This window comes from Trachemys scripta, chromosome 1 (genome assembly GCF_013100865.1).
Source record: "Trachemys scripta elegans isolate TJP31775 chromosome 1, CAS_Tse_1.0, whole genome shotgun sequence".
Lineage (NCBI taxonomy): Eukaryota > Metazoa > Chordata > Testudines > Emydidae > Trachemys > Trachemys scripta.
This window is the reverse complement of record NC_048298.1, coordinates 87,526,207-87,539,310: the sequence shown is the minus strand read 5'-3', so window position 1 is coordinate 87,539,310 and position 13,104 is coordinate 87,526,207. Positions and strand designations below refer to the sequence as shown.

The 13,104-nt window shown below is 43.1% G+C and overlaps 1 protein-coding gene across 6 annotated transcripts in view; it reads right to left on the bottom strand.

The window, feature by feature from the left end:
* Positions 1 to 2,143: 2,143 nt before the first annotated feature.
* The window catches only part of LOC117879544 (putative RNA-binding protein Luc7-like 2), a 73,690-nt gene continuing 62,729 nt past the window's right edge, over positions 2,144 to 13,104 (bottom strand). For all 6 annotated transcript variants that reach the window (XM_034774826.1, XM_034774833.1, XM_034774840.1 and 3 more), the window contains one exon: positions 2,144 to 3,110. In XM_034774826.1, the coding sequence (XP_034630717.1) occupies positions 2,918 to 3,110 (193 nt within the window). In that variant the 3' untranslated portion in view covers positions 2,144 to 2,917. The remainder of the gene's footprint in view (positions 3,111 to 13,104) is intronic.

The following is a 13,104-nucleotide window of genomic DNA, read 5'->3' as shown; positions in this document are numbered from 1 at the left end:
AATTTCAGTTCCTTTTGAGCATCTATAAAGCTCCTACATGTAGTTTAAAATGTAAATGTGCCCTGGTCATACCATCTATCTTAGGCTAAAATACTGGTAGAACTACACTGGTATACCTGGTTAGTACAGAGCAACTGCGCTGCCCATTTCAGGATTGGAGTATAAACCAAATGGTACAGTAACCCAATGAAAAATAAATAAATGCCATAATAGTCACTAGGTAGGAGGGAGCAGAGACATGCCATATGTACGTGTTGCAAGGGCTCACATGTGCCCTTACCTGAGGGTACGAAGGACACTGTGGAACTTTCTGAACAACGACAGTGTATTGCCACATCACTGTGAATTTCTGCACCCTTGAACTACAAACTAGGACAAATATATATAAATATGACTTACATTTCTAAAGCACCTTTCATTGTGCAGGATCCCAAAAGGATCAGTCCCTGGAAAAATCATGGAGCAGGTCCTCAATCAGTTCTGAAGCACTCAGAGGAGAGGAGAGGAAAGTGATCAGGAAAAGTCAGCATGGATTCACCAAGGGCAAGTCATGCCTGACTAACCTAATTGCCTTTTAGGGTGAGATAACTGGTTCTGTGGATGAGGGGAAGCAGTGGACGTGTTATTCCTTGACTTTAGCAAAGCTTTTGATATGATCTCCCACAGTATTCTTGCCAGCAAGTTGAAGAAGCATGGGCTGGATGAATGGACTATAAAGTAGCTAGAAAGCTGGCTAGATCATCAGGCTCAACGGGTAGTGATCAATGGCTCCGTGTCTAGTTGGCAGCTGGTATCAAGTGGAGTGTCCCAAGGGTCAGTCCTGGGGCCGGTTTTGTTCAATATCTTCATTAATGAGCTGGAGGATGGCGCGGATTGCACCCTCAGCAAGTTTGCAGAGGACACTTAACTGGGAGGAGTGGTAGATACGCTGGAGGATAGGGATAGGATACAGAGGGACCCAGACAAATTAGAGGATTTAGCCAAAAGAAATCGCATGAGGTTCAACAAGGACAAGTGGAGAGTCCTGCACTTAGGACGGAAGAATCCCATGCAATGCTACAGACTAGGAACCGAGCGGCTAGTGGACGGAGAAGCTGGATATGAGTCAACAGTGTGCCCTTGTTGCCAAGAAGGCTAACGGCATTTTGGGCTGTATAAGTAGGAGCATTGCCAGAAGATTGAGGGACGTGCTCATTCCCCTCTATTCGGCATTGGTGAGGCCTCATCTGGAGTACTGTGTCCAGTTTTGGGCCCCACAATACAAGAAGGATGTGGAAAAATTGGAAAGAGTCCAGCAGAGGGCAACACAAATTATTAGGGGGCTGGAGCACATGACTTATGAGGAGAGGCTGAGGGAACTGGGATTATTTAGTCTGCAGAAAAGAAGAATGAGGGGGGATCTGATAGCTGCTTTCAACTACTGAAAGGGGGTTCCAAAGAGGATGGATCTAGACTGTTCACAGTGATACCAGATGACACAACAAGGAGTAATGGTCTCAAGTTGCAGTGGGGAGGTTTAGGTTGGATATTAGGAAAAACTTTTTCCCTAGGAGGGTGGTGAAGCACTGGAATGGGTTACCTAGGGAGGTGGTGGAATCTCCTTCCTTAGAGGTTTTTAAGGTCAGGCTTGACAAAGCTCTGGCTGGGATGATTTAGTTGGGGATTGGTCCTGCTTTGAGCAGGGGGTTAGACTAGATGACCTCCTGAGGTCCCTTCCAACCCTGATATTCTATGATCCCTTTATAAGAAATCACTCACTCTCAACTGAAACGCAACTGCCTCTGGTGTGGAACATGGATCACATTCTGTGTCAGCAATACAATGTTCATTTTTAGGAGGAGAAAGTAAAGACTAACTTTTCTAAGTTGAAGCTGCTAAAGGTATACATGTTAACAGCCAGGACACTATGATTTTAAGAGCTTTTGTCTCTTCGTGATCTTGGAGCAGCCATGGTCTGTTCTAGGTCTCATCAGAAAGACAGAACTTCCAGTAGTAGAGTTGTGTATTTAAAACATTACCCTCCAAATGAGAAAGTTCTGCACTGTTTCTTCTCATACAATTGACCTAACTAAAGAACATACACAAATAATTAGCCACATTCACCTTGAGACACCGAGGTGCTCAATGTTAACTTACCGGACAATGTAGTTTACTTTTTAATTTTTTATTTTATTTATTTTTTACAATTAAGGATGTACAGCCTACATCCCACAAGAAAAAGCAGAAAAAGTCCTTATGGAAAAAAACCCAAATATACTGAACACATACCAAATGGTACACAGAGATGGGACTGGCTTGGATTTCAAAATTTCAATAAAAATAAAAAAAGATGTAATGCAACAGCTGTTCAATTCCCCAGTCTAAATAGGCACTGTAAAAAACGACATTTCAGCTTTCTCTGGCACATATTCCAGCCTAAATGCTCTGACTGTAACCAACTCCTAGGTTCCCATACAATCATTGGGAAACAACCTTAGAATAAAAGTTTAGTACCCACCCACCCTCTTAAAAAAGCCTTCAATGCTGCTGTTTGGACTGGACCAGAATTAGAGAATTTTATAAAGGTTTGAGAGCACCCAAGGCAAGTACTGCAATATAATTTGTCACTATTTAACTTGCTTTGGAAAGGAGAGTAAAACAGTGAGATCTGCACCTTGGTACATAAAACTGTCATCCTGGGTAAAGAGAAATCGTTCAGAGAAGTTTTACAGCTTGGTCAGAGTCAAGGACAGCTTTAGGCATCATCAATTGAAGGGGTTCAATTCAGACTTAGTTATAACCACTTTTACATACTGTACATCTACCCTAGTTGGATCAGTGTCTGGAACTGCTCACTGGTGTCCCTTTGAACAACTGTAAACTAAACCATAGTATGCAACTCCATAGGAAGCTAGAGGATCCGGTGACTGTACAGCAGCTATATCTCCCCTGCTTCGCGCTCCTCTGAGCTCCTCCGGTCTTCTGATCGGCCATTAGCACTTTCATATGAACGTTTCCTGTCTTTGTTATCTCGGGGTGACCTCTCTCTTGAGCTCCTGTCTTTGTCACGCGATGTTCTGTCATGATCTCTTGATCGTTCTTTGTCTCTGGAAGATCTTTCTTTTGAGGATCTGAAAAGTGCAATACATTTGAGAACCCAAATTAGTCATGAATCTGTTGCTGCCACAAAGAAAATGTTTTGTTAAAATTTTGTATTTATATCTTTCGCAGACATACCCAGTTTGGTTCCACATAGACAAATACATGAGAAGCCATCAGGAGACACAGACCCCCGTGTCCAATTTCAAAACAGACTAGCAGAGGCAGCATTTTTGAAGTACATTATGGGGCTAAGCTTAAGGTTGGAACTAGCTTTTCATTAATCCTGATTTTGACCCCTTCCCCTGAAACTTTCATCAATAAAAGTTTCTGCCTGAATTTTCTCATGTATGGTCTTTAGTCCAAGGAGAATTTTCTGGCATACTTTGAGGTTGATAACACAGAGCAATTTTAAAGTGAGTTTGAGATATGAAAGGTTTTTCTTTTCTTCTTTTTATAAACAGAAAGCAAACTACTGAAGTAGTCTAGTTTTTGGAATGCCATTCCTCAAGAACAGCTTCGTTTACAGACTCCAGAGTTGTTTTATTCATTGGTCCTCTCATGAAAATTAGCATTTTTGAGTAATTTCAGGAAAGTTGCATGCTTTATTTTATTTTTTAGATTCTTAACTAGGATTATTTGAACTTCCAAGAACTCTGCCAGACAGCCCCAGGAATTTTCTACTGCAGATTTGTGATATAGCTTTAGTTAAGTAAAAATCTGTCTCTCATATTCCCAGCCCTGTATAAGGGGTTAATACTTACTCCCCTTTGTAAAACACTTTGATTCTATAGATTAAAAGGCTCTTTGTAAGTGATAGTACCACTGAAACTTTCCAGTGTTATAAAAAACTAAATGATGGAAAGGGAAATTATTATAGCGTCAAGAAATTCTGTGTACTTAAAACTAGAATAGGGGATTGCCCTGTCTCCACTAATAGAATGGTGTTGAGAGTTTGTATTAGTGTCTATTATCTTAACTCTTCAAAAAGGACAAGACTGTAAGGGTACGTCTATACTTACCCGCTGGTTCGGCGGCAAGCAATCAATCTTCTGGGATCGATTTATTGCGTCTAGACAAGACGCAATAAATCGATCCAGGAAGTGCTCGCCATCGACGCCAGTAATCCTGCTCCGGGAGAGAAGTAGGCGGAGTCGACTGGGGAGTCTGCCTGCTGCGTGTGGCCCCGCGGTAAGTACCTTTAAGTTCGAACTAAGATACTTCGACTTCAGCTAAGTTATTCACGTAGCTGAAGTTGCGTATCTTAGTTCGAACTGGGGACTTAGTGTGGACCAGCCCTCAGAAAGAAGATCTACAATCTTATCAAGTTTTGATGCAGAATTCCTTTTTGAGCTTGGACAAATCACAACCTCAGTTCCCCTACCTGTAAAATGGAGATTACTCTACAGGAGTTTTTCGAAGCTTAAATATTTAAAACACATGTCGAGGCCCTCAGATGGAGGGTCATATAGAAGTATCTAGTATCAATCACACAGAGTAACTCAAACTACAGACCAAAGAATTAAGAACAGATAAGACTTGTTACAACCTGGCCCAGTTACCACCTTGTATGGTCAGTCTGTTGTGAGTGGATCCAATCACCACATCCCACTGCAGTTCCAAATCAACTGGGTCTGGATAGAATCTAGTCACTGTCTCTAGCTCTAGGACTATGGATACACATTCAGGTTCAGACCTGTTTGACACTGTTCCTTGTGACTTAGGGTGCCACGTCCCAGAGGTCCTACAACCCAAAATCAGTGTGAGCCCTACTGTGCACCCCAGCCCCCCAAGTTGCTCCCCAGAGCTCCACCAAGCCAGTGAGAACTCTGCTTCTAGTTCAACCCCTCTGGGGACAACCTTGCAGGAAAGCATGGAAATGAAGGTTACTTACCTGTAGCTGGACCAGATGAGCCTCTGGATATTCACACTATGGGAATCATGGCACCTGTGCTGTGAGCTTTCAGTACCTTCTGGAAAGCAGTGCCTGTTGAGGCCATTCACTCCTCTCTCCTCCACCCACCCTGGAAAGTTTTGAGGGTAGAAAGGGAAAGTGGTCCTAACTGCTCTCCAGTTCTTTCCACTACTTTGGGAATTCTTAACCTGAGCCATTCCAGAAGTAGGGAGTGAGTGAGTGAGAATATGCAGAGACTCATCTAGAAGAATTCTGGTTACAGCTAAATAACCTTCATTTCTTCTGAGTGGCATCTATACATTCCCGCTTGTGGGAATTTAGTAAGCAGTTCAACCTTCAAGAAGGTAGACTGAGGAGTTCTAGGTAAACAAGGTCAACAGAACACTTGAAACAAGCATTAGTTCTGCATAGAGTGAATAGAAATGACTAAACTTCCCGCTTTCTCAAAAAAACTAAAACAAAACCCCGCTCTGGTTACTAACCTTTCTGTAACTGTTGTTCTTAGAGAGGTGTTGCACATGTCCATTGCAATTTAGGTATGTGCACACCCTGAGCACAGTTGCTGGAATTTTTTCTCCTAGTGGTATCCATCAAGTTGGTTCCAAGCACCCTCTGGTGTTGTGCACTCATACCATTGGTATAAAGGGCCCTGCCGATCCTGCTCCCCTTAAGTTTCTTCTTACCAACTGACTCTGATGAGAGGGGACTGACGGTGGGTTTTGGAATGGACTTGTGCAACACCTCTTGGAGAACAACCATTACAGAAAGGTTAATAACTTTTTTTTTTTCTCCTTCAGGTGCTTGCACATGTCCATTCCAATTTAGGTGACTCACAAGCAGTTGTACAGGAGATGGGCTTGTAGTTCAAGGACAGGCTGACTGCAAGACTGCACGCCCGAAGTTGGCGTTGTCTCTAGCTAGTCGGGTGATGACATTTGGTGAAGACCCGGTGAAGGCTGAACAGAAGAAGCGCAAACTGGTAATGAACTTGGTTCATGACAAATCTTAGGAACCTTCTGTGGCCTTGGAAGATTGATATGTGGAAGTATGCATCCATTAGAGATGGAGGACAGCATACCACTCCCAGTGAGTAAACGATGGAAACCAACGAGAGCATGTGAAATTTAAGTTCTTGAGATAGTGGTTGAGAGGATGCAGATCTAGTATTGGCCTGAGACCACCCTTGGCTCCCAGAATTAGGAAGTAACAGGCATACAACCCCTTTCCTCTTAAGTGGAATGGAATCTCTTTCACAGCTCCCACCCGAAGGAGGTACTGAACTTGTTCTAAGAGTTGCTTGTGAGAAGGGTCCCTGAAGATGGATGGGAGGGTGGGGCAGACAAAAATTGGATAGTGTATCCCATTTCTACTGCGCTTAGAACCCAACGATCTGAGGTAAGGTGGGTCCAGGCACTGAGGAAGCAGGAGAGTCAGTTGGAAAACAAGGAGAAAATTGCCTAAGCAATGAGGAATTCCAGCAACCATCACAGGCAGAAAGAAGGAATGGAGGGGAAGTGGCGTTGGTAGGACCCTTCATACCGACGGTATGAGTAGAGCCCTGTAAATCCGCTGATATCCACTTTATATTTACATCTGCGGATGTGAATATCCGCAGATCATTTTTGCAGACTGCAGATGGAATCGGATACTAATTTTGTATCCACGCAGGGCTCTAGCCATGAGCGTGCAACACCACAGGGTGCTAGAGCTGACCCAACAGATGCCACAAGGGGGGGAAAATTCTGGCAACTGTAGTCAAGGCATGCACACACCTAAACTGGAATGGACACGTGTAAGCACTCAAAGAAGTCGTCTTAATGAGGGAAAATTTTTGCTAAAAACCCCAAAATATAACAAAACCACGTATATAGGTACAGTAACAGTCATGAAACATGATGTGATGATGACAGTGTGAAGGTATGCCATGGATGTTGCCTTTGTCCTGGATGAGGGCTGACAGTTCCAGGAGACTGAAGCCGTGTCAGGTGGTAATTGTGAAACAATGCATTTTACATGGACAATCTTTGGACCACGAGGGCCTTACTCCTCTGATATCAGCTCCATTTCTCCAGGGGCTTGACGATCTTATAGATAAGCTTTGGCCCCATATAAATATTGGCAACGTTTTCTGAATATACAAAGTATGATACCAAAGGGTAATTGACTTTGTTTGCAGCAAGAGACATTTAGATTATAGTTAGAAAGCTTTTCCTAATATCCAATGTTAGTAAAGCACTGGGACAGGTTATCTAGGAGCTTGTGAAATCCATATAATTGAGGGTTTTAAGAACTGGTTAGACAAACATCTGTCAGGGATGTTGCAGGTATATTTAATCCTTTCTCAGCATGGGGGGGTGGACGTCCTACATTTCTATAATTCCTCATTGAATGTAAATGAGGCTTAGGGACATATAGACATGCAAGTAGTCAGAATAAGATGGAAAGTCCAGGCATCTCAATTAGGATAGATATGAGGGCAGGACCACCTGTTCTGTGAGACAAACTTAAAGGTGATAGTACAGATAGTTTCTGAGATACAAGCCTAATGACTATCAAGAATAGTATCTTCATAGAGATATAGTCCAGAGAACATCTGACCAATGTTCAAATGGAAATCTCTGAGCTTAATGAGAATAAAAGTTACAACCCCACAGGACATGCTAGATGGGAACACCCTAGGGTGAGACAAATGAACCTGTTCTTCTGCAGCATTAGCAGTACAGCCTAAGCATTACAATGGAGAATTTAGTCTACTTCAGTGCAGCTCTTAACAGCAAAATAACTACCCCAAGCAGCTCTAGAGGTACACAGAGCAACCCTGTCACAGAGAAAGTTATTACTAAGCGAAGAAAGGCTGTTAATGTGGATGTTGGAATAGAGATGACAACCAAATGTCCTTTGGCAGGAGTTTCTTCTTAAAACAAAAAACAAACAACTATCCCAAATGCAATAGTCTAAAACAACAATCAAGGAAGCCTTATCAAGTTCACCAATTTAGGAACTGTTCAGACGGGGAACTGAAAGAGATTCATAGAGTAAAGGCTCCTGTTTTTCAACAGAGACTTTCAGACATCAGCATAAACAATCAAGAGACCTAACAATATCGAGTCAAGACCTAACAATATCGAGTCAACCAGAGAAACTTCTAATCTGTATGGAGACAGGAGACCCAGTTGTTTGGAAAGCAGGACTTGAGGGATATACCACCATAACCAAGATATGGAGTGACAGACTTAATCTGTAACCACAAATACTGATATCAACTTTATACCAACCTAACATCAAAATCCCTTCTGGTTCAATAAATCAGGGGCAACATGCAAAAAATTTCTTGTTCTAAATGCAGAAAAAGAGTGCTACATTAGGACATGTTTCTTTCTGGTTCAGAACCATAGGCAGGCATGTTATCCCTGTCTGGAAAGGACTTTAGTAGTATTTAATCCATTTGTAGAACAAGATAATATAATATGGAGACCTTAGAGTACTTGTACAACTGAATTAAACTCTTCTCAAAGAATCAGTCAATACATCTTCTTTCCCTGGTAGATGAGACATAGGACCAATCCAATGAAGGTATTGGACTTTGGAACAGGAAATTTCCCTGTCAGAACTGGTTAGAGCAAATTCCTCTTCAGTGGTGTGTGAAATACATTAATGTAATGCTGTCCATCGTAATTTAAACAGATTTGCATTTGATGGCGGAGAGAAGAGCCTGGCTGGTCAGGGCAATCTTTCAATCCGCTGCTGTATCTTTACATGGAGGTACATCTTCCACCAAGATCACAAACCTGGGAGTGGATGGAAATGAAAGTGAAGATTCCTTTCCACCCTCTAGGATTATTACTGCACACAGCCGGAAGATAAACTATTCCCTGGAGAGCATGCTCTTCCCTCCATCTTATGAAACCTTGCATCTGGAAGATACTGAGGCATTGTAGCTGAGGAGTTCCTAGAAAAGGTTGTAGAATCCTAAAGATTCTGCTGAAGTCTCAGACATACTTGATAGCTTTAATACCAGGTTAACTGCATAGATAAGGAACCTGCCAACGGCAGACAAGCTTACAGGTCTGGAATATATCAAGGCTTTAGTGACCACAAATCTTCTAAATGAGTATGAAAGTTGTGCAAACTACTAGGGAAGAACCATCTAGACAAATGGAGGATCAAGTCTATATAGAGACAAACACCCAAACATTCAAGAAGAGTCATGACAGTCAGGCAACGCTTGTTGCTGTAGAAATGGCAATTGGAAAGGTACAGCTTTACTGATAGAGGTCTTCTTTGACTCCAATAAGAAATATGTATAAAGAAATAAAAATGCAACAATTGCATAGAAAGGGGGGTAAGTCTGGAACATTTCTGGAAATTAAAAAGAGCTCTTTCTCTGGAACTCAGAAGTAGGATGTCCCTCAGGATATTAGTACAACCAGCAAGCAGTCTGCTCCATGCCATGTAGTCCTGTTGTCTACACTGCATGATAGGTGGCAAACCTCATTCACACTGTGCCCAGGAAATAAACCTTATGCTGCATTTACGTGTAGGCAATGGATGTTTCAACCCTTACGTTCAATTGTCCTTCCAAATTGGAAAGGACAGAAGCTAGGTTTATTGAAACCTGAAATGCGGGTCAACTGCTCCATTGGACCAGAGTACTCTATTAGAGCCAAGGAAGGCTTAGTAAAGCTAAGTATTGGTGCATATCCATGTTTCTACTACCCATGGGGGGGAGGAGTAATGTCACTGGTAGCCAATCCCAGACACTGTACTCCTTCCTCATTTAGGATCAGAAGCTAGGTATACAGAGCCCAATATTATTCTAATAAAATTTCCTCTTGTGAGAGGTCATGTTGATTGATCCATGTCTCTATTTATGTTTGATCTAGAACAGTGGTACACGTACCCCTGGGGATACACAGAGGTCTTCCAAAAGGTACATCAACTCATCTAGGTATTTGCCTAGTTTTACAACAGGCTACGTAAAAAGCATAGCAAAATCAGTACAAACTAAAATTTCATAATGACGTTTATACCGATCTATACACTAAAATGCAAGTACAATATTTCTATTCCATGGTAAAAATGAGAAAGTAAGCAATTTTTCAATAACAGCATGTTGTGACACATTTGTATTTTTATGTCTGATTTTGTAAGCAAGTACTTTTCAAATGAGGTGAAAATTGGGGGTAAACAAAACAAATCAGACTCCTGAAAGGGTACAGTAGTCTGGAAAGGTTAAGAGCCACTGATCTAGGAGATATCAGAGTGGGCCTCAAAGCCCATCATCTACATCTCTAAATCTAAATAGGTCCTACAGTACTGTATCTTCTCTGCAGAACCTTGGCAACGTGCTTTTTAATTCCATGTGTGGGAAGGACTTCAGTATATTTTTTGCCTTTGCATTTGAGGGCTACAAAGAGGGTTGGAAGCCGAAAGGCAATCCTTTCTGGATCAGATTCCTCTGACACTGTAACCTCTCTCTCTCCTACAAAGGCTGCACAGCAGAGAAATCTTTGGATCCTTGAAATATCTCAGAATCAATAGAACTTTAGTGGGTATAGACCCTCACATCTGAAGGGAGTCTCTCATCCAAATCTCAGCATCTGTATCTTGCAAACCTGGCTCTGGACCGCTGAATTTGATGGAGCATCGGAAAGAGAAACACCCTCTCCTTGGGAAACAGCCATGCAGGGCACTGAGTGTGTGCATCTGAAAATGGCCAAACAGGAAGCACAATGTTTAAAACACTATCCCTGTAACAGAGATCCACCATCCTGGATCTGATCAGAATCTTGTTCTTCCCCACCTTTCCAGTGTTGTGAGGGCTTCCACACTGAATGTTTCCTCAAGCCACTATATTGGGTACAGAATCAATAAGGCAAGTAGTTCTGCAAAGATCATGGTGTTGGAATTTCAGTACCACGGTTTTAGTGGTGTAGAACCACTAAACAAATGACACTCAATAGTCAAAGATGTTGGATTCTCATGCTGGCTACATCCCAGGCAATTTGATCTCTTCTTGGCAACCATGCTTGGCACTTATTCATATCTGGCTGTTGAATCTGGATCCATGTTATCACTCAGGATCCACGTTGGTCCTGGCTTTGGATACATACTTGCCAGGCATTCATCTATGCTTAGCTGTAAAATTTGTATTTTTTTTCCCTTTTGTAGCCTGGACCCATGCTTTGCTGCAGCCCCAGATCTCGGATTTTGTAGCTCCAGATCCTGGCTCTGCTGATCACGATCCTTTGGAAACCAGATCCAGTGGCCAGACAGCCCCTTTAGGCACATTAGGTCTCTTAGGTCAACCTGGACAGACCCTGGAACCAGATGCCCAAGCTGATGCTAGGACTCTCAAATGGCCAGACTTAGTTGACTGAGACTGAGGAACCTCCCTGTCAGCTGGGTGGTGTGAAATGGGCCAACCCACTCCTCTGTCAGTCCAGACAAAGCCAGTGTCAGACAAGCATCTGCTCTCCTCTTTTCAAAGAAAAATCTCACAAACTAACTATACACAAAATTTGCCCCAAAGTTTACAAAGAGACGGGGGGCAGGAATAGATGAGGAAAGCATCAAGGACACTGTGTTCAATATGGGTTCTCTGCCCCTGTGGCGGTTAAAATGAATTGGAGGGCGGTTAGGACCACTCCCTGTTTCCTACCCTCAGAACCCTCCAGGACAAGAAGGGGAGGAAGGAATAAGTGGCCCCAAAAGATGCATCTTTCCAGAAAGCTCTGGAAGCTCATGGTGTACGTTCCTCGATCCCCACGAATAGGAATAAACAAAGACCTAATGAAGAACAATGCAGGCTAAGAGGAATTTCTTAACCATAGTGACTTTACTCTTAAAGCACTTGAGACTGAGAGATCTTTGAAAACGACAAAGTCTTAAGATTCAACTTCCCCACGTCTGATCTCTCCCCTTTTGGGAGTCTAAAGTTTGCCAGCATTTCAGGTTGGGCAGCGTCCATCCTGCCCACCCCACCCCTGCAAGTTCTCCTTTGCATGGTGATGATTGGGCCCTAACACAGAACAGTACCCCACTCTTCAGTTGCTGTCTCTCTGCCAAATGCTCCTCTGGGAAACTCCAGCCCCTTCCACAAGTCATGCCTGTCCCCCTTGTTTAGAAAAAACATTCATCCATGAGGATGTGCCAGTAGTTGAGTCATTCAAAAAAATCAACAGTTGGCCGCTCTGTCAATCAGCCATTCCATGACTTCCAATCCATCCGTGTTGATGAGTTGTATCTTCTTAGCCTTCTTCCTGTCTTTCTTCTACTGAGGTGTTTGATTAGATCCTTGCTTCACACTTCCCCACCTTCTCCTCTTTTGCCCCTCCCATCACAAGGCCTGTCCTGCCAATCCACAGCCCTGGCTCACCCCTGACATCCAGTTCCTCTGCTCCTGCTCACACACTGCAGAACATCCCTGGAAAAAATTCAGTGACCAGGCTGACTTCCTCTGCTACAAATTCATTCTCCCCTCCTTCAGTTCTACCAGTTTCCCTACTAAGCAACTCCACTTCTCCACATTAATTGAATCCTACACCCAAAACCTCACCCATCTTTTTGCCAACTTTGACTGACTCCTCAAAACTTCCCCTCCTCCTGCCTCCACCTCTCTCCCCACACAGGATCTCAGACTTCTCTCAAGAAAAAACTGACAAGATACAACATATGAACTTCCCCCTCCCTTTACCTGGGCTTCCCTTTCCTGTCCTACACTTCTCACCTCCTTCCCCCTTGTCACAGAAGTTTCTAGTCTGCTCTCCTCCTGTAACCTCTCCACTTGTCACTGTGATCCCATCCCACACTCTTATCTCACTCATACCCACGCTTATGCCTTTCCTTACTTCCCCCCCTCAACCTCTGGCTCTCCTCTTACTCGGTCTCATCACAATACAAGCATGCTTTAGTCTCTGCCATCTTAAAAACACCACCCTTAATTCCACCTGCCTCTTCAACCACCACCCCATCTCCCTTTCATCTCTAAGCTATTTGGGGACACAGTCTACAATTTCTGTCTGGAGTTCCTCTTGTCCAATTCAGTCCAATACCTTCTCCGATCTGGTTTCTATCCCCTTGCACTCCACTGAAACCACTCTAACCATTCC